Source organism: Mercurialis annua, linkage group LG1-X (assembly GCF_937616625.2).
Source record: "Mercurialis annua linkage group LG1-X, ddMerAnnu1.2, whole genome shotgun sequence".
Lineage (NCBI taxonomy): Eukaryota > Viridiplantae > Streptophyta > Magnoliopsida > Malpighiales > Euphorbiaceae > Mercurialis > Mercurialis annua.
The window spans coordinates 3,074,214-3,096,830 of NC_065570.1; the positions used below are offsets into that span (position 1 = coordinate 3,074,214).

Consider the following 22,617-nt stretch of genomic DNA (forward strand, 5'->3'; position numbering starts at 1 on the left):
GCCTTTTTGCCAAAAAAAATTCTAAATTTTTTTTTACTCCGGCGAGGAGGAGGAGCCTCGCCGGAGCTGTTCTTGACAGATCCTCACCTGAGGATCTGTAACAGATCCTCAGACGAGGATCTGTAACAGATCCTCAGACGAGGATCTGTAACAGATCCTCGCGCGGATCTGTCAAGAACAGATCCTCAGGCGAGGATCTGTCAGATCCTCGCGCGCGAGGATCTGTCAACAGATCCTCCGGCGAGGATCTGTACAGATCCTCCGGCGAGGATCTGTACAGATCCTCGTCGGAGGATCTCAAGAACAGATCCTCAGGTGAGGATCTGTTAACAGATCCTCACCTGAGGATCTGTGACCCGCGGGTCTGGAAGAACAGACCCGCGGGTCTGTATTTTAAAAAAAAAAATTAAAAAAATTAATTTTTTTATGTATATTAAAAAATTAGGGTTGATTTATTAATATTTTAATTTTTGGGGTTAATTAGTTAATTCAGATTTTAAAATTTGGAGATTAATTTGTTATATATTAAAAATTAGAGGGTTAATTTGTTGTTTTAGATTTTAGAATAATAGGGATTAAATTGTACTTTTTTAATTATAAGTTTTAATTTGTAATGTTTAAAAAAAATTAGGACCATTTTCAACTTTTTTCTATCAAAAACCACCCTGAGTAACAAAACCACTATGAAAAACCGGAGAGTGTAGTACACTCTCTTAGGTGAGAGTGGGGAGGGGGGTTTTTGACCCGTTTTACACAAGTTCAGGGTATAAGTGATACCTTTTTTCAGCTTTGGACTTTTTTGATACTTTGACACAAGTTCGGGGGTGAAAGTGATCCTTTGTTCATTTGATTGTATTGAATTTGACATATTTGTGTCTCATAGACACAAAAATTCCGGTTTTCTGCCTCCCACCCCCAGCCCGCTATCTGAGATAGCGGGCTGCACACCAGTCCGCCATATGAGATGGCTGGCTGGTGCTAATTTGGGTGATTAAACCTAATCACCCAAATTAGCACCAGCCCGCCATCTCATATGGCGGACTGGTCCCTCCCCAATGATTGGGAAGAGAGTAATTTACTCTCTCCCCAATCATTGGGGCAGATTATATTTTTTTTTTTAAAAACCTATTATATATAATAAATCGTAGTTCCTGGATGCACACAATTGACTGTCACGTTGGCTTCCATTTGCTGCATTAATTTAAAATTCAATACAATCAAATCATGAACACAAAAATAGATATAAAAAGAAAACAACAAATTTCACTTTTTTCTTAGCAGCATGAAATTAATAAAATAGTAGTACAACTAAATCATGATTTAATATATTATTATACCTTTAGTTTTTAATATGTAAAAAATAACTAAATTATCTCCAAATTAGTAGGAATACCTATCTTTTAGTTTGATTGAATTACGAAATTAAAATACAATATTTGGTTAATATAATATTATTTAAATTTCAATCTTATTATTTTTAAAGATATTATTAATAAAATTAAGTTAATGATTTAATTATGGTTATTATAAAATCAAAAAAAAATAAATTCAATATGGCTTTTACAAAAATTCTTAACTAATTTAATATTAATTATAAATAAAAAATTGATATAATTATAATATTTTTACTAATATGTTCATTGACGAGTTACATTACGAGCCACGAGTATAGCACGTAATGCGAAACTAGTAATGTATAAATTGGACGTTCACGTTTGATTTGGTTTTAATTATGGAGATACTTAACGTTATAATTTTTTTTATATTGGACCCTTCGAACCTAAAGTGTCATATATCCATTAGTTTGAATGGTCACCTACAATATTTGTTTAGAATTTTTTTAAAAATTAATGCTCGAAAGCGTCCGAAACTAGCCCGAAAATAGCTAGCTTGAACTACGATTTATTATAGATAATAGGTTTTTTTAAAAAAATATAATCTGCCCCAATGATTGGGGAGAGAGTAAATTACTCTCTCCCCAATCATTGGGGAGGGACCAGCCCGCTATCTCAGATAGCGGGCTGGGGGTGGGAGGCACAAAACCGGAATTTATGTGTCTATGAGACACAAATATGTCAAAAACTCTCTCAATGAATTCTTCATTTTATAAAAAAAAAAATCAAATAAAAAATGATGTTTTTTTACTATTATTATATTAACAAGCAAAAAAATTGCATAAACCGTCGAAAAACTATTATATATGGATTTAGTTTAACACATCATTTAAAAATTGAATTAAAAAATTAAGACTAAAATATTATTTGCCCATATGAATCATATAATTATAATAAAATTTATTCATCTACAATACTAAATATTTTTGACATGTTTTTAATTCAGTTAACTTTTTAATTTCGTCAAATGTTATTCAATTTTAATAAATATATTCTAATTGTAACTAACTATATCCAATTTAATTATTCATCAAAAAAATAAACTCAATTTAATGTACATTAATAAAAAAATCAAAATTAAAATATTTCAATTATAACTAATCTGTTTTGTACAAATTTTTTATGCAAATTTTTAGAGCCAAAGCACCATTGCTAAACCTGAAAATACAAAAAGACAGCAAAAAACATTAAAAATAATAAAACAGAAAGAAAAAAACAGCTCAAAAGTTATCCTCTAAATTGGAGTAGCAATTATCAGTTTAAATTAACTTTTTTTAACCTCAGTTTGCTTTATAGAGAAGTAAAACGAATCGTTCCTCAGCTAGCTACTGTATTAATTAATGTGAAGAAATAATATAATATATAGTTTTTTTTATTTCTTGAGCTTTTCCTCTTCATAACGCTTTGCTTTTGGAGTCTTTATCTCTTTTGATAGAAGAAATAAAGGTAAAAAAAAGGCAAATTTTGTTTGAGTTTGAAAAAAAATGGCATCAACACTGTTACTAGTGATTGTGTTTGTGTTTGATCTGATTGCTTTTGGTCTTGCTGTTGCTGCTGAGCAGAGACGAAATACTGTGAGTTTTTTTTTTTCCTTTTGTGTGTTTTAAGTTTGTTTTTAAGTTTAATTTTTTTTTTAATGTTATATGTGTGAATTAGTTACTTTAAGTTCCTAATTGATAGTTTATGTTGATGAGATTCATGAAAAAAAATATGTTTCAGTTCTTGAAATGTTGATTTTTTTTTATAAGTTGATGTAGATTTAGAGTATATGCTTAGGGTTTTCAGTGTTTCTATTCTTGATTATGCTTTATATTGATTGAATTTTTTATCAGTGTCCTGTTGTTCTTGACTGATAGGGAGCAGTTAGATTAAAATTTATTTTTTTAATACCTTAGATAAGCAATGAGCGGCCGAATTCGCTGTTCTATGAATGAAACTAAAAGAATATCCGCTAACACTTTCGAAAGAGTTTTAATAATTAAGATGAGAAAGCGGAAGTTCTTTGCTTAGTTTCGTGTAGGTATCCACCGTTTTTTTTGTTTTTTCTAGGAATCCCGTGTAATTTGAAGAAACTATTGTCTGCTTCTTTTGATGCATGTGAATTGCTGTAGTCTTAGCTCTGTTGTTGTGCAATAGGGATCTTTGGTCTTAAGAGACTCAATTAACGTAATCAATGACGATTTGGTTCATTTGAGGACATAAGTAACTGTCTATCATATGCATCGGACTTGTAGTTTCAAAAGCAGGCTAGTTCTGATGTTTTGTTTTTCTTGTTTTCTTTTGTAGGCTGCTGTCCAGAAACAAGGAGATTATAACTACTGTCAATATGACTCGGATATTGCAACCGGATTAGGTGTGGGGGCTTTTCTGTTACTTTTGGCCAGTCAGCTACTAATAATGATAGCAAGTAGATGCTTGTGCTGTGGAAAGGCGATGAGACCTAGTGGATCTAGGACGTGGGCGATTGTTCTTTTCATCACTTGCTGGTATGTACTTAACCCAACATATTAAGATGACTGACCGAGCAATAAGTCTATGCAAGAAAAATGATTTGCTTTTTCATTTTCGACTTTCTCTAATTTGACCACTACATGCTCATGCCAGGCTATTTTTTCTCATTGCTGAGATCTGCTTGTTAGCTGGTTCTGTTCAAAATGCATACCACACCAAGTACTACCTGGCTCGATTTGCTCCAAATTGTCGAGAACTAAGAAAGGGAGTTTTTGCGGCTGGAGCTGCATTTGTTGTCTTTACGGGCATTTTATCTGAGATTTACTATGTAAGCTATTCCAGGGCAAATCATGGTCAGGGTTCCTACGGCAGAGATACTGGTGTTGGGATGGGCCACCTGTAGCTTGACGACGTTGTAGCAACAAGTGAGAAATGTTTCTATTATGTAGCTCATAGTGGATCTTATTTGTTTACATGAACATTGACATTTGAAGGCTTAGTAATAGACTAGATACATTTACTGTTTAGACACAAAAATAGTACTTTTTTCGAAAAATGCATTCGTCGTGTTTTCTTTTGATTTTGAGAACACATTTTCTGATGTTTCGGTTGGCTAAAGATGAAGATTTATTGCAGTCTTGATCTTGAAAAGGTAATGTTTGCCGTGTTGATGAGCAGATCTTAGATATCAGATCAGTGTCTTTCATGTGAGCGTTCGGTGGGTGATGCTGAGAGGAACAGTTTGCCCATATCTGTAAGTTAATTAGGACTAACCCCATTTGAGTTACTGATGTGATGAAGTTGCTAGATCTTAACATTCTCGTTACATTAGAAGCTCTTTCTTTTGTTTAAAATTAGGGTTCAATTCAAACAAAAATTGTGAACTTTTGCGTGTTTTACAATTACAACACAAATTTTCAATTTTAGGCATAATTTTTTTTATATATATTTCGGAATATTGAGTAATTTCTTTTGATAAAAATGCTGATGTGAATATCAGAATATAAATTGTGTTTATATTCTGATAGCTATACTAATATTGAACGCTCGCATGAAAGACATGGGCAAACTGATTCCTTTTATTTCTTAATGTTATGACCTTTTAACTTATCTAAAAATTGCAAAATGGTCAATTTAATGTTATGACCTTTTATAATGTTATGACCTTTTAAAATTGCAAAATGATCGTGTTATAATTGCAAAATACGTTAATGTTATGACCTTTTATTTCTTTCAATTAAAGCTTAAGATTACTATAATGTAATTGAATATTTCTTGGCTTTGTATTTTTAGTACAACAGAATGTAGTTTGACTTTGTGCTTTAACAAAAAAAACACTGAATTAAGGAAGATTGAAAAGGAGTGGTTACAAGAAAGATAGTAAAATTGACAAACCCCTTCATACTTTCTCAATTTGGGGTTTTGTAGTATGAAATAGGGAATGCTGAAACGAGGAACATAGAAATAAAAAATGGCAAAATAATATTATTTTACAGCCTACTTTAATATAAAATTTTAAACTTTTAGAAGCGTTTCTAAAAATAAACACGGGACCTTTTTTCGTAGCATTTTTTCCGAGTTTGTGGTCAAGAAGGAAAAAATGTTGCTTCTTGGCAATATCTATTAGCATATCCAAAGACATAGCCTTGCTGCCCCAGTCCCCACTGCACTACAACAGTCCCATACTTCTACTACTATTAAGGCCTAATCACTAAAAAGCCTTCCATTTTTTAAATTTTTTTTCACTTATATCCTGACGTTAAAAATTTCTCTCAAAACTCTCACATCTTTAAATTCCTTTCCAATTATATCCTGACGTTGAAAAATCCTTTCAAAATCCCCCACCTTTAGATTTCTTTTCAATTGTACCCAAAATTGGAAATTTTTATGATTTTAATTTTAAAAAGTTACTGGATATAAATTTATGAAGAATGGTTTTTTACATCATTAATAATATTAGCGTTTAATTAGAATATAAATAAAAAAAATTAAAATTTTTTTTATGTGAAAAGAGGTCAATTTTCTACTTTTAGATACAATTGAAAAAAAAAAATTAAAAGTGGGGTTTTGAGAGGATTTTCCTACGTCAGAGTGTAATTAAAAAAAAATATAAAGATGGAGGGCTTTTGAGTGATTAAGCCTACTATTAATTAACTTCCATTTAAACAAGATTCAGAATCAGAAATTGATTGAGAGGTGATTAAGATATGGTGTTGTATTAGCAGTGTCATTGCCATTTGCTATGTATATTTGCAAGTCCTACATAAATATTTTCTCATTGGACAGACATCACTGCAGGACATTTCCTGCTACTTATCCACTTGGGCACCGTCCATCTATGGATGGAGCCCGTATGAAACTCACGTAAGACCTCACTTCGGTGAACCACACATATAGTGAAGTCCCATCATATATAGCTAATTAGCCAATTTGGGGTGAACATCAATTGGTTCGGTGATCAAATTGCCCTCTCATCCTTACCTGATCGGTTAATTTAAAATATTGCAGATCAGACTGAATAGAATCAAAATTTTAAGTTTAGTTCATCAATCGGTTGCTTAAATATTAAATATGCACATATTTGAAAATGGAAATAAAAAGTTGGAACGTAATCTAGAAATTTTATTGCCAATAAAGGTAGATTTTGCCCTTTCAATATAACACAAAATATCAATTAAGGATCAGGTTATAGTTTTCGACAAAATAACCCACAAATTGATTAATTTGACTTATATTACTCCTTTGGCCGTGATGACAAAAAATGATTGGAGGAATTGGGGATGAGGTGGTAATAAATTGCTGGTCCATTTAAAGATAAAGAGGTCAAACGAGACAAAACGTCTATTTTGAGGGTATTTTTATTCAAACTCGCGAGTTTAGCTTTATTCTATCTTTTGTTCTAAGTTGAAGGGCCAAAATGAACCTTTGTTGAAATTTCTTACAATATAGAGATTCAACCCTTGCACACTCTAGGCTTGGTGGAAATGTGAGTGGCTGAGTGTCCCTGTTGAGAAGATATATATTAGACAAAAGCCATGAAGTACATGTGCATGTAAGGAACAAGAGTTTGATAATTGCAGGCAATGGAAACCCCACATTCACAGCCAAACAACAATAAAACCTGTCAATGGATGTTTCTAGTGGTTCCTTTCCTAGAAAGATCAGTTTTTATGATTGAATAAGTAATTAAGTAATCAGTTTTAAATCTTTTGTAGCACATCGATAAGGTGAAATTTAATTTTCTGATTAGATGCATTTGTCTGCTTTTCTAGGCTTGCACAATCCTACTTAGGGGTGAGTATTGGTTGGTTTGCTTAGATTCAGTTCCGAATCGACCGCAATCGGCCGTGCCGGAATTTTCTAAATCTCCGACCGAACCTTAGTTTTTTTTAGCCAAACACCAAATTTTGTTGACCGAATTTTTGGTCGATTCGGGTTTGGTTTCAAAATTTGGTTTGGATTTATTAACAACATTAAATAAAAATCTTAGAATTTTAGGTAAAATAACGAAAAAGCCCCAAGATTTTGATCTAAAATAAAAAAATCCTTATTATTTTTGAGAAGTTCGGTTTGGTCAGTTACTTTGGGTTTACAACCCCCAAACCGTGGTATTAATCGAACTCCAAACTTTTCTAAACTACCCACCGAGACAAACCGTTTTTACTGAAAACAGTACCAAACAACAAATTTTGGTTCGATTTTTCGGTTTTATTCAGTTTTTGCTCACCCCTAATCCTACTCATCTTCCTCCTTCCAAAACCAAAAAAATAAAAACCCGAGTTTTCCTTCTTCTTTTTTAAATAAAAAAAAAGCTCTTATAACTAGGAGTATGCATAGGCCAGTACAATCATCAAACTGGATTAACCATAACAAAATTTTGCCAACTAAAATAATTTTTAGGTTCATTCAGTTATTTAATTCAGTTAACCGAATAATTGAACTTTACTGTTAATTTTAATTATCAAAAACTAAAAACAATAATAATTTTGATGTTAATTTTCAATTGTATACAAATTTAGAAGACAAATTGATATATAAATCCTATAAAAGTTATAAAAGTACCTTAAATTTTTACAATAAGTACAAAAATAATTAAAATTATGTATGCATACAATTTGCTCAATTTGGTTAGTTCGAGTAATTTATAAATTTCATACTAAAATAATCAAATTGCCAAAAAATTTAAAATTATTAACCACAATCAAATTAAATTAACTACAAAATCTTAATTTGGTTAAGTTAGTTAGTTTTGTTATACTTAAAATAGTACATACTCTACTTGTAACTTGATTATCAAGAAACCAAAAAGTACAATTTTCACGTTCCATAAAGGAGAATTATTCAAGTACTTAAAAATATATGAAAAAAAAGTGAAGTAAGATCATTGAAGATAAACCGATCAAGATAGATCAAGATTCTAAAATGTGCAAAGAATTATTGCAAAAACTACTTTACAGCGCAAGAGAATGTGTCAGGACTAGCAAAAGAGAATGATTCTAACAAGTGGTGACCAAACAATTCCTCTTGGAAAAACATTATTATTGTTGGGATTTAGAATTAGATATACCAAAATATATACATATCCACAGGAATCTTTGGTTAGCCCACCCAAGCTGGATTAGACCCACCATCACAAGCTCACCACATTACATATCAAAATCTTTAAGGAACAATATTGTATACCTTGCAAATTGCAATCACAATTTTGCCTTGTACTAATAAAATTGAATGAGGAAAATATCATTAAAAGTACAGAAATTGACACTTCTCAGTTCTCATACATTAATTAATTGATTAGCTTGAAGCTGAGTAAAAAAAAAGACAGCTTGAAGCATACTTTTTAAGTTTTCCAGTAGCGCTTACATGAATAGTCATAATTATAACGTAAATTTTGAGTTTCAGCAAAATCAAATACGAATTATCAATCTTTTTATAATTTAGAACATCGAGCAATTTTTTAATAAAAAAAAATTTATGTGGACACCGGAACATGTATAATGTTCAGGCATATACATCAACATTCTTTTTTAAAATAAATTGATCGGCTGTTTTAAAATTTAAAAGAATTAATAGTTTCGTGTTTACGTTGCTAAAACTTGAAGTTTTTGTTATAATAACAAGATAAACCAAAATTCATAACTTCATTTGCATTTAACCCTTATAAGGCTAAACTCCACAAACCCTAATTAAATAAAATTTAAACAAACCAGAAATAGAAGAATTTATACACACTTGTAATGGTAAAAATGAAGCCATGCGATTAGGGTTTGAGCTCAGGATCATCCCATGACAAGTTGAGATCAGTTATATCATCCCAATTCCAATAGCTTGTCATCGTATCCAATCCACGGCTTCCACTTGGCACTTGCCATAGCTCATGATCATGATGATGCTGACTAATAACACCGCCGCTAGTCGCCGGCACGGCGGCAGTGATGATCGAATCTTCCATAGTTTCTGCACTATTATAGCTGTAAATATTCTGAAAAGAGTTGGATATTGAAGACGGGCTCGTAGAATTTGAATACTGAAATTTTAACCCTTGAGCCGGAAAATTCGAACTCGAACCGAAAAATAGACCGTTATTATCGTTGCCGCTGATCGTGAAGTTACCGGAACTGATAGAATTCTGTTGCAAAACTGAAGATGGTGGTCTAATCAATGACTGACACGTCATATCTGATGCAATAGGAAGATTCTGCTTTGTTATATTGGTGGCGGGCGCGGTGGTTTTAGGGCTAGTTTTTGAGTTTTTGATGAGCCGCTTATTTTTACGGCCGCCGCCGACCGGAACATTCCGGAGAGTACCACCTTTAGTCCAGTGTCTCTTACAACTCTTACAAAAATGCCTAGGCTGAGATTTGTTGTAGTTGTTGTAATAGCAAAATTTAGTGTTTGTGGAGTCACACCGTGGACAATTCAACGGCTCTGATTGGTGATGGTTGATCTGCTGCAGTTGTCTTCTTCCGGTGGCAGTTTTGGGCAGCTGATCCATTAACGTTTGTTCATGCAGAAGAGTTTGACTCCAATCTAGCCCATCGTTTGAAACTTGTATGCAACTTAATCCCATTACTTTAAAACACTCCAATCAAAACCAATTTGTATGTGAAAGATGAGGGATGGAAGTGAAATTTTTTGAAGTGGGTGGTGTTGTGTTTTAGGGTTAATATAGGGTGGTGGTGGTGATGTTAAGGGTAGGAAATGGGTAGGCAAGTGATGAGAAATGAGAGTGTGTCTCTTGTCTTTAATTTTATTTATTGTCACCCTATACCTAGCTATATACCTATCTATATATAATTACAAGAATGAAAAACTCTTGTTAATAATGATGAAATACTAGAATTTAAACAAGATCAAGATGACTCGGACCTATATATTGTGGACCCATTGAGGTTAATTTTATTGATAGGGTTTAAAATTTCGCAAATTTAACTTGAAGATATAACAAAAATATTAATAGCAAGTCGATCGCGTGTTAATTGGTAAAAATCTTTCATAATTTAATTGAAGTCGTGGACAGTATTCATGTATACAACCGTTTAAAATTTGAGGTTAGAGTTTTGTCTCCCGTATTCGAGTAAATTCTAGTCTAAATAAGGAAGATTTTAAAGTGTTATTTCATAATTGGGACTCATACATAATACTTTTATGTACTTGTAATATATGATAAAAATATTATTTGTAACCATTAAAGCATATGAATGTTCTCATTTAGATTTGACAATTTATTTTCGTGAGTTATTTATGAATTGGGTATTGTCTAAATACAAATACAATAACACTGAATATAATTAAACATGATTAATTTTATTTGAGTCTAAACTCAAGCAAGACATTGATACAATACGCGTCACAACTTGGCACGGTTAACAGTCATATTTGATGTAACAAACTCAAAAACGCCACATTATAATATGCACTACACAATTCAGAATCTACAAAAGTATTTAAATAAATATGTTATTGGACTAATTTATTTAAAATGATATGTTTAAATGTATTTAATTATTTAAATAAGATATATTAATTAATATAAATAAAATTAAAACTTTTATTAATAACATAAATAAAATATAAATAAAATTTAAAATTTAACAAAATTTAAAATATTTTATGATGTTTAAATAAATTATGTGCATTTAATCCGTTTAAACTAATTAAGCATGTTCAGTATTTTGTCTTGTATTTGAAAGAATTTTGATCACTTGTACATATTTCTATTAATTTAGAATTTGTTTGATTTTGTGATCTATCATATAGTATCTAAATTATAAAGTGTATGTTGAGTCATTCACTTTCTCTCTCGTCCACAAAACTTTAGAGAGAGAGATTGAAGGATGAAGCATACAGAAGAGAGCGAAATTACTTCGTGGTTAAGGGTGAAGGTGGGCTATTGACACGTGGATGCTACTATCATGGTCGATAGTGCTTTTATGTGCATGAGTTGTAAAGAGTTGTATACATCGCATCTCTATAATAGCAAGGGTTAAATTTAGACTTAATGGCGTAAAAAATCGCAAATTTTAGCGTGTTTTACAAATTTAATATAAACTTTCAATTTTGGCAAATTAATACACAATCTTTTAATTTTTTACAATTTTAGCACCGATCCTTTAAAAAAATCAAGAAAAATGCTGATGTAGACGCCGGAATAGTGGTTATTCCGGCGTACACATCAGCATTTTTTTCACAAAAAATTGATCGGTGCTAAAAGTGCCAAAAATCAAAAGTTTGTGTATTAATTTGCCAAAATTAAAAGTTTATGTTAAATTTGCAAAACACGCTAAAGTTTGTGATTTTTTACGCAATTAAACCTTAAATTTATGAGCAAATTATTTTAAGGTTTCTGAGTATATTATAATTAACAGTTTGATATTTTTTATTTTAGAAATCTATTTAATGATCTATCAGTTTCAATTCTGTTAATTTTAATATTTATTTTTGAATAATTTGATATCTCAACTTTAATTTTGTAAATGGTATGGTCCCTTATTTTTAAACGATTTGATACCTCGGGTAGAAGGATCTCTCAATTAATAGAATTAATACTGAGAGACTATTAAATAGACTTTTGAAATAAGAGATAACAAACTGTTAATTATAGTATATTTCAGACCTCAATGTAATTTGCTCTATTATATTCTTAAAAAAATACTTTACTATATAAATTAATTTTATTTTGTCATGTATAATTTTTTTTTGATAATTAATTCAAAAGGGATTGAAAAAGTATGTTATTTGAAGACTGATCGAATTAATTTCATTAAACTAAATTAAAATAATATAACAAGATGATAAAATTAAATTAATTGCTATCACATAGTAGATAGTAGAATTTGTCTAAAAAGTTTAATTTTGAAAAAAGTTGACTGCTCCCATATAAATTAGGACCACGAGAAGCACGTGCACATTATTAAGCCACGAACGAGACATGTTATTAACCTTTTTATTTAACCAAATCATAAGTAATTAGTTTAGTTTAATTAATACTATTAAGATGTTTGTTTCATGTATGAAACGGGACAGAAACCCAACATATTTAAATGGTCGGTTTGGTTAGGTATGTAAAAGTGACATTGTAATAAAAATTGGGGGCATTTTCCACACTATTAAAAGACAAAAAAATTATTACACAATCAACAAAAAAAAATTATTGCACGCAACTGTTGCACTATATTATTCATACAATAAAAGAAAAAGATGCAAAAATGATCCTCATGTATAGTCCGTGTTTTTTATTGGCATCTCATATATTTCGGATCTTAAATATGACTCTAACATCTAAAAAATACTCATTTACTTGTTATAAATATGACATGGTACAAATAATATATGGAATAAACACTCACAATGGACCCACATAGCCGGTTAATTAATTAGCTTACAAAAATTATTACAACTTAATTAAATTAAAAATTAATAGCCAAGTTAGAAATGGAAATCCTTCTAACTTCATGTTAGGTGGTTGTTTAGGACTATTTTTTTGGTTTAGCATCATTGTCGTTGGCTTTAGTTAATACTATAATAATAAAAACACTCAAGTGTTGAGAACATAATGATCCAAAATAGCTGGTCGTTAAACGTGTCACACTAGCTAATTTCATGGGAATGAGATTAGGTTTGGACCAATAGTTCAATATTTATATTACAGACTGGAACTTGGATTTAAGGTAGGTGCATATTTGAATTTGGGTAACTAATTATGAGGATTGCTGTATTTTTCAATTATTTCAGTTTGGTTATCGAACTTTTAAAACAATGAATTAGGAATAATTATACAACGCAACGGTTGCACCATGTCATTCGTGCAACAAACCAATGAGGCGTTAGCCATGTGCAAATGTTTAATAACAAAAAAATAAACAATAAATAAGGATTTTCTATTGCAAATGCTTATTAGATTGTTGTAAAAATGACGTGGCACATCCGTTGTGTGGGATAAACACTCATGAATTAGTAACCGTATTATATTTTTAGCGACATTGTTTCTAGTAAAATTTGTGCAATTTATACTTATGTACCAATCGATTTAAATACTTCAGTATTTTCTTACCTTCACATCAATTATATAAAACAAAAAAAACCTCATACCATTTTAACATATCATCTTTTTTATTTTTCTAAATTTAAAATTTCAGAGTGTAATCTATCGCATAGGATAAATCAGTCGGATATCATTAAAAATATGATAGAGTAACTAAAAGCATAGTATATGATAATCAATTTGTTACGTTTTAAAGCTCGGTAACCAAACTGTAGAAAGAGAAAAATATGGTAACCTCCAGGATTAATTATCCAAATATAGTGTATATATATGTTCAGTTCACTAATTACATTCTTAATTACCTATTATGATTAAATTTCCTTAATTAGTATATTAGACGATGAATGGTGATAAATTTGCAATCTGTGGTGCAAAACTTGCTTAAAAGTTAAAACAATAGTTTTAAGGAATGTGAATTAAATTAAGGATTAATTAGTGGTATTCAACATTTGTGCATAACTGGATTTTTAGTCACATGTGGCAGCCAATGTTTGTTCCCACTATCAGCCAGCCATTATTTTTAATATTTTTGTTTTTCTGATGGCTGCATCAGCTATTCCATTCAAGCTGTTCTGCCATATCCTTCCGAATTAAGCTTTTGACACACTATTTTACTTTAGGAATTAGAGTAGTTCATCTTTGAATGAATTCAAATATATTTTAATGAACCAAAATAAATGTGGCAAGATATGTTGCAAATATATAAATAATATTTTATGAAATAGAATAAAATTTCAAGTGAAAAATGGCAGTGGGGAGTTAGCCCTATCTAGAGATATTAAAATGATCATGACACGTTGATTCGTCTAATTTATAAAAATACAACAAACTAGAGTAATTTATTTATGACATGACTTAAAATGTGTCATATAGCAGGTTGATATGCGAATTGATTCAACGTATAATATAAATAATATTATATGTCACTATTTGGCGTAATATATATTCAGTAAATTTAAATGGTTCAAAATGCGTTGCGTCATAACATGTCGTAATTGTGTATTTTAAATTGAACCAGTTTAAATAAATAAGCTAAATGTCTCGTGTTAATATAACACATATTCGTCACATTTATAATCAATAAATTGAATGGATCATGTTTACATGAAGCATAATCGACTCACTAGATTAAACAGATCGCACAGGTTAACATGCTAAAACCCATTTTAATCATATTGTGTTCGTACTGACACGATTATTAACGAATCGTGTTCATGTTGAAAAATATGGTGTCAACAAGTAAGTCGATATATATGATACGAATACAATCCACCAGTCTCATTTGACACCCTTAATCCTATCCGGTTCAGTCTGAATTATTCGAAACAACAACTGCGGACATCGGACGTACCAAAAAGATACAAGAGTAAAGAAGAAGAAAGGAATATAATTAAAGTGTCGAGTGTAATTAGCTGCTGCTGCTGCATATACACATTTGGCTATTCTGCCTTGTTTTCTTAATAGGAAGGGCTCCACAAATATTCCGTCTTTCAAGTCAGTAGCCGTCCCTATATTTTCATCCTACATCAGTATCTTCTTAATTGTCAAATATGGTGATTATGCTTTTTTTGACATCTCCTTTTTTCTTTGTTTTTGTTTCACTTTTTTATGGCGAAACTTTATTGTCAACCGTCCAGTACTGATCGATGAAGAAGAAACCAAAATTTACGTATTCATCCATTATCCCTAAGATGGTGCAACTTGTCCTTCAAGAACAATATAAGAACTACGTAGAATATCTACCAAATACTGTGTCTAGGCATGTCAGAGACTGGGCAAAGTTGAGCCACGCAATAATTTTTACAAAATGACTAGGCTGTAAACGAACCGAACTGCTTGGCTCAATAAAAACTCGATTCGTGTTCATTTGTATCTAAAATAAACCGAGTTCGAACTTGATTTTAAGTTCATTTATTTAAATAAGCCGAGCATGAATATAACATTGCTCGGTTTAACTAAATTTACGAACAATTCGCATATAAGAACTATATTTGTATGAAACGACGATGCTTTGCAGCTATTTGGATGCTTAATAGCGAAGAAGCTGCCAGACAGAAATAATACAATTCCATATTCTACTTTCAGAATCTTTAATTCTCTTCACTTCTTTTAGTATGCCGTCCTTTTCACATGCATCAACCACTCGAAATCAAACGCCAATTCCACATCTGATGGTGAAAGACCAGACGTCGCAGGCAAGAAGGCTTAAAAGACCTCTTGAATATAAGCCACATTCGTAGGTATAAAGATTATAATGGAAAATCAGGCATTAAAACAAGATTACAATATATTTTTTCCCAGATTAATTTTAATTGAAATAAAAAAGATTTAGACTAATGAATAACCAATTGACAAATTCTACATCAGACATCTGAAAACATTGCTCAAAATTAATTTATACCGTACCATTTTAGAACTTCCATTTCATTCTACTCAAAGATTAAAAAAATGTAAAATATGTTTCCCTAATTTACCCTTATTAATGGTAGTAAATTTTTTAATTAAATTTGTTTTAACAAGACTAAAAAAGAAGGATAAAGATAAAAACTTAATGTAAAAATTTAAAACAAGACATGTAAAAATGAAAAGTGAAACTTTTAAAATGGAACAAAATGAATATTATTTCTTATAAAAAAATTATAATTAAATATAATTTGTGAAGAAACCAGACATTGAAATATAAAACTCACTAAACTACCATGCAACTAATGCTATAGCTAATAGCTTTGTCGGACGCTAGCTTTAGTTTAGACAGCAGGAACAGCAAGAAACCAACATGATGTAATTCATATTTCATAGCAAAAACATTCCACTGAAGCTGAAAAATTAGTGAAATTGCAAGAACTTCATACTATATATCGAACAAAAATCATACATCATAAGCTATGACACAAGTAGACAAATGCCGACATCTAATAATACATGCGCTACCAGCACGACTAAATTCTCCAATCATGATGAAGCCTGCTTTCAATGAGCCAGACATTACCGCCTTAAAATTTGAAATCCTTCTTCTTAGATTTTCCTTCCTTGTCTTGCATCTTCCGCTTTCGTTTTTTCTCGTTCTGCACCAGAAATACATCGTTAATAGCAGCCACAATTGAGAACCACAAGTTAGTAAATATTCACAGAAATGAAATTGAGGAAAATAAAGAATCACAAATTGTCTTGCAGCTAAGCAAGTAATTTAGCATGTAATACACACCTCTGCAACCATGTCACTGAAATCCTCGCGCTGGCTCCGCAATTTCTCCTCTTCTCGTGCTTCTTCATACCTGCCAAGATTCACCAAGGTTGAAAACTGCTGCAAAGAAACAGTTACAGGCAAAAAAACAAAATATCAAGTACTTAAACTTACTTCCCAGGCAGAACTTCATCCATGGCATCCAATTCTTCCGGTAGTAAAGTAACATCAACTCTATCCGTCTTCTGGCCTCGAAGAAGATCAACCTGCAAAACAATCAAAACAAAGTTAGCAATCATAGATCAGTGCAAATTTGATCTACTTGATGGCCAAATATACAATTTTGGCCCCAATGTTAGGCTCGATTTTTAACTTAACCTTAATGACTTTATTGTTTCAAAGTGGACCCTTTGACAATTTTATTTTGCCGTTATCTCCGGTGATGTGAACGACATTGTTTGATTCAATTTGGACATGAATGCTAATTTTATTTTTTTGGGAACTTAACATTGTGAAAAAATTAGAACGTTAAAGGAGTGTCCATGCTAAGTGTTGCTCAAGTCATCATACGTAACGGCAAAATAAAAAAAAGCCAAATGAGTGTCCATTTTTGTCATTTTTAATGCGATGTGCCATTTTTAAACAAAAAACCCATTAAGATCAAAGTTAAAAAGTCGAGTCAAATATCAGGGTCCAAAATGTACATTTAGCCTTATTTGATCTAAATTATGTAAGTCTTATAATCTTGTAATTTGTGTTTCTAAATGAATAAATTAATAATTTGATCTCATAGGAAAAGGAATAGAATAACATGCGTGTTTCTTCTTACCCTCTTAGCTGCGGACTTATCTTGAGCACCAGTGCCAACCACATACCTGAAGATAAATACAAGATCAAGAGTAATCATTTTGGAGAAGAAAACTATGCGAAAAAAAACAAAGGAAGTGGATATTAATACGTGTGAGTTGTTCCAAGCAAAGTCCCTGCACCAATTGTCTCCGGTTTTTCTTCAAGAACCTTCAAATATATCAAAATATTTTCGCATCAATTTCATGATAATCAAAACACAAGTACAGTTTCACATCATAATACTCACTTGGTAAAGAGGTCTATCGGGTTCCTTCCTCTGCTGCTTACGAAGGTCGATAACTTCAGGTGTTTCAACACCAGTTGGTGTGCTGGAAAACAAAAAGAGGAACAATTGAATAAATTAAACCTTGCAGCCAAAAAAAATGATTCTCAACACTTACAACTTTAAGAACTAAAAGAATGAACAGCTGAACAATGAAATGGGAATTTAATTACGACTAAAATTAACATATAATACAAATTCAAAAATAACTGAAACACCAAATAGTAGAAGTCCTTTGACAAACAGCCAACATGTCCTGTGCTTTGGTGCATGCAATAATATAGATGGAAGAAGAACAAAGGAGACAATGAAGTATTCAACTTCATACCTTGAGAGGCTATCGACAGATTGAATGCCATCCTCCAGTTCTTCCTCATCAATTGCTTCTTCCTCTTCCTCTTCTTCTTCCTCCTCTTCTTCCTCCAAGTCACCCCAATGCTTGGTCTTATCAACTGGCTCTTCCTGATAGGTTGAACACGAGAAAAGATATTATTGATCATCCAATCATATAGAAAATTAGTACAATAAAATACCTCATAGTTGGGCTGATCTTGCTGATGAACACCAAAAACATCTCCATACACTGGGCGCCCATACTATTAGAAATACACACAGGTAACAGTTAACATTACAATTGTTCTTCAATGCATATGCATAAAGAATGTGACTAAATGAATTTTTAAAAGTTACATATAGTGACCAACAAAGCAACTTACTTCATCAACAGGAGGCTTTCCCCAGCCACCAGGATGATAACCAAAGCTAGCTCCAGGTGGAATAGGAGCATTTAGTCCGGGAATTTTCAGGTGTGGATAAGATGGTGGAGGACCATACCTCTGTCAAAAAATCCATACATAAAATATTAAAAAAAATGAACACGTAAAATCATGAGAAGTTATACAAATATGCTTGCTAATCTGACCTGCATATTAATAAGCCAGGGAGGAGGAGCACCCTCTGGCATGCCGAGAGCTTCTTTTAGCTCTTGTGAAAAAGAACCTGGCTTCATCTCCCTAAGCTTTACCTGCATAGCAGAAGGAACATCATCCATCAAAATCCAAAGAAATTAGACAGCCGCCTCACCTTGTGCCTTAAATCAATATCACATAGTCATATGTTGAATAAGAATATCACTGTAACTTTATTTTGATTACAAAGTCACGTCTTACACTCAGGAGTAATTTTCAAGCTTAACCAACATTCTTTAAATGCGAAACCATAGGTGCAAGAAATAGGAAAAGCTACTAAAACAGAGGTCACCTAATAAACCAAATCAAATTCCTTCTTAAATTAAAGAAAAGCGTCGAGTTAGCACGTTTGGCACAATATAACCATCCATATAGGACCTCAGAATAATTAGTATTGATAGATATCGCATGCATTCCAAGCACTAACAATTGAGTCAAAACAGCAGCATTGTATTAAGAGAACAAATTACCTCAAATTCTTTCCCTTCATGGTATAGATCACCGTGAGTAGTAAGTTTGGGCTTCGTTTGGTACTTAAAAAATGCATCATGAAGCACCTAAAACCAAAAATCACCGCGTTAATTCAAACAATACTAGAAGGTACAAAAACCTCCTATAATAAAAGATCAAGGAATTGCTAGATACCTGATAATCAATATCCATTTTCCCCATCTTAGGTTGCATACGCTCACGTTGCTTCTGCTTCAACTTCTTACTATCCTCTTTTTCAATGTAAGCCTGGATAAAAGAAGATAAAGCAAATTATTGCCTAGAAAAGTGCAGAAATATAATTGAGAATAATTAAATACTTTGATCTCCAAGGAAAAAACTAGGGTTGAGCAAAACCAAACTGATTAAATGAACCAAACAGACAAATTTGATTCGGTTCAATTTAGAACAATTTTTTTTTTTTGAAAATTCGGTTCACTTCAGCATTGGATGAGAAAAAAATTAATAAAATTATGTTGAGCCAAAAAAAACAACTGAATCCAACCAGTTTGGTTCGGCATAATATACTATTGATTTTAAAAAAAAAACTGATAAAGTACGGTTTTAAAAACAATTATTCGGTTCAGTTTGAACGGAATGCACACCCCTAGTAACAACCACTCGGAAACCAACAAAATACACAATTGCATAGCCACAATGCCTCTCATTTATAAATGCAAGAGCCTGGCTGCTAGAAGAAATTCCGTTCATCAATGAAATAGGTCCTAAACAGTGATAATTTTTTAATCAAGCAGAAGCATGTTTGCATGAATACCACAACCACATAGAAATCACTACACCATAAATACCTGTCTAATTTTCTCTATGCCCGTTGCTGCAATGAAATCAGGAAGCTGAAACGGTTGTTTCTCAATACCACGCTTTCCCTGCAAAACAAATCCAGGACCCGATGAGATACAAGTAACTTCACAAACAGACATAAAACCAATATACTTTGGCTATCAGCCAAGGTAACTTCACATTAAAAAACATACTCCCCCGGTCCCATTTAGGAAGTCTCTTTGTTGTTTTACACACATATTAAGATGACAGAAAAACATTTCTTTTTTCTTGTTTTTCCCTTATTAATTATACTTTGAAATATACATATCATTAATAATTGTCTTGTAAATGTGTTTACCATTAAGTTAAAACAAAGGATAAAAAAGAAAAACTATGCTAAAGAGGTACAATGAGACTTCTTAAGTGGGACATTAAAAAAATATGACAAAGGGACTTTCTAAATGGCACGAAGGGAGTACGACAATTGTTAAATTAGAAGAATCTAGCCCGAGCATTATGCACAATGGAAAGGAATCTGAAATTCAAAACAAATGAATTAGCATTTCTACAAAATTTAACATGCATAGATAAGTGATGATTGAAAGTGCATGAAGACGAGAAAGTATATTTCTAATAGATGTATCAATTCAAAATCTACATCCCCAACCACATTAGCAAATTATATTCAAGGAGAAAAAAAATCAAGGATCCCTTGCCAAACACATACAAATCCAAGGCTCCATCATTGTCACAGCAGCTCTCCTGCAAGAACCACATATATACGTATAAGCCAAACCTTTATGGACTATATGTTTCCTCACCCTCTTCCCTATATCTAACATGATGCACCATACCCATTAACCCATCATATATTCGCTAATACTGTTAGTGTAATAACGATTAACCAACCTGCAAAAATTTTCTTTTTTGGCACCAATGCCTCGGCACAGGAACAGAATTTCTATATGATTTCAGATACACGAGTAACTTTGGGTCTGCTGCAGTTGCATCCCACACCTTCATTGTAAATAAACAGCCGAGTAAGTATCAAACTGTCTATATAAAAACACAGTTAAAAAAGTCAAAAAATAGTCAGACATTCAGCAAGTGCCTCATACGTACCTCAACAACATCAGGCCTAGAGCATATCTGTTTGAGCTCTGCAATCTTCATTCGCCGCAAAAGCTGGAAAGAATATTAAAAAACATTACTTACAGCACCATCAAAAACACACCACGAATTGAAAAGCTTAAGTTAAGAGTATCAAAGCAAACCTTCTTCTTCTTGTTTGATATGCCTCCTTTCTCCTTCTGCTGATTATCTTGTTCTTCCTCTTCTGAGTCATCATCAGAGTCCAGTTTTTTCTTTGACTCGGCCTTTTTGGCCAATTCGTCTTTTGCATCATTATCCTAATAAATACAAGTAAAGCATAATTATAAGAAATAGAAAGTGAAGCATGATACCGATAAAAAATAAAATTAATCATTGTACCTCAGTAGCAGTAGCTTCATGAAAATTAAATCTCTCAAATATCTTCAAATATTCCTCATCGATCCCATCATCCAACTCTGCCTTTTCCGGAACATACTCAATTTCTACTTGCTCCATAATCTAACAAGATTAGAAAACAAAAACTAAGCAAACAACCATTTCAAAATGCAACCATAGCTTAACAACACGCCTGTTATATCAAATAAATTCCACATTATACATCTAACAGTAACATTCAACCTAATTAAGCATAACATTCAACCTAATTAGACATGGAAAAACCCTAGGAATCTACTAATGCACATTCTGAAAAGCGATTATTACTTGAAAACCCTAACTTAACAACAAAATACAACAATAGCAAACAACCTACATAATAAGCATTAAAAAACAATAGAGAATCAAAAAATCACCTTCTGAGGATCAGAATTCTCATTAGCATAACCACCATTGGCGGCTGCAGAGGCGGCAATACCTTCATCGTTGTCACTGTCGTTACCGCTTTCTGTTACGGAAGCTTTCTTGTTCTTCTTTTGCTTGCGCCTTCGACGGCGTCGTTCGCTTTCACGAGATTTTTTGACGGTGCCGTTGTTGTTGTTGATAGGGTTTGCTGATAACGGATCTCCGCTATTAAGAACGACGCCGTTCTGCACCGGCTGCAAAACCTCTGCAACCATAGCTAATATAGAAGCTTGCGAGGAGAAGTTTTTAGCAGTGGATGAGATTAATGAATAGTGTGAGTGTGGGTTGTGGATAATTAGCCGACGGGAGATTGTTAAAACTTTTTTGGAAATTGAAAGAGAATGGAGAGTGGTGGCGGTTTGGGATTTTTAGTCACGTGATATGCACATGACTAGGCCCATGGGCCGAAGTGAGGAAGAAGGGTGGTTTCTGAAGACCATAGGCTATTGGTCGGGCTGGATTTTGGGCTTATTAGATATTTACCTAAAAAAATAGAAAATACTACTTCAACATGAAAAAGATACTAAAAATACTTCATTATTTTAGCTTTATTATTTTTTCACTCTCAGTGATTAAATATTTATACATTTACTCTAATTCATAGCACATGCAATTTGACATAAGGCTGGTTCCGCCCTTAAAATTGTCTCGCCGTAATCGAAACTAAAATCTATTATAATAGTCATTGTTTGTTTTTTATTAATATAAAACGTTTACAA

At 32.2% G+C, this 22,617-nt stretch overlaps 3 protein-coding genes across 3 annotated transcripts; 1 reads left to right on the forward strand and 2 right to left on the reverse strand.

Moving 5' to 3' along the window:
* Positions 1 to 2,648: 2,648 nt before the first annotated feature.
* On the forward strand, positions 2,649 to 4,446 carry LOC126665033 (uncharacterized). The gene is made up of 3 exons (XM_050357708.2): positions 2,649 to 2,968; positions 3,681 to 3,880; positions 3,999 to 4,446. Exons 1-3 carry the CDS (start codon positions 2,879 to 2,881, stop codon positions 4,246 to 4,248), a joined length of 540 nt encoding a protein of 179 aa, XP_050213665.1. The 5' UTR covers positions 2,649 to 2,878; the 3' UTR covers positions 4,249 to 4,446.
* Positions 4,447 to 6,531: 2,085 nt separating this feature from the next.
* On the reverse strand, positions 6,532 to 10,117 carry LOC126677544 (dof zinc finger protein DOF1.7-like). Its single transcript, XM_050372221.2, has 2 exons — positions 9,078 to 10,117; positions 6,532 to 6,849 (listed from the first exon to the last, which is right to left on the reverse strand). The coding sequence occupies exon 1, from the start codon at positions 9,913 to 9,915 to the stop codon at positions 9,106 to 9,108; it is 810 nt and encodes a 269-aa protein (XP_050228178.1). The 5' UTR covers positions 9,916 to 10,117; the 3' UTR covers positions 6,532 to 6,849; positions 9,078 to 9,105.
* Positions 10,118 to 16,166: 6,049 nt separating this feature from the next.
* On the reverse strand, positions 16,167 to 22,237 carry LOC126663706 (uncharacterized). Its single transcript, XM_050356445.2, has 18 exons — positions 21,850 to 22,237; positions 21,437 to 21,556; positions 21,220 to 21,354; positions 21,068 to 21,130; positions 20,855 to 20,962; positions 19,972 to 20,049; positions 19,319 to 19,411; positions 19,144 to 19,230; positions 18,628 to 18,729; positions 18,422 to 18,541; positions 18,239 to 18,301; positions 18,034 to 18,167; positions 17,670 to 17,751; positions 17,532 to 17,590; positions 17,403 to 17,448; positions 16,748 to 16,839; positions 16,595 to 16,664; positions 16,167 to 16,454 (listed from the first exon to the last, which is right to left on the reverse strand). Exons 1-18 carry the CDS (start codon positions 22,111 to 22,113, stop codon positions 16,383 to 16,385), a joined length of 1,788 nt encoding a protein of 595 aa, XP_050212402.1. The 5' UTR covers positions 22,114 to 22,237; the 3' UTR covers positions 16,167 to 16,382.
* Positions 22,238 to 22,617: the final 380 nt, after the last annotated feature.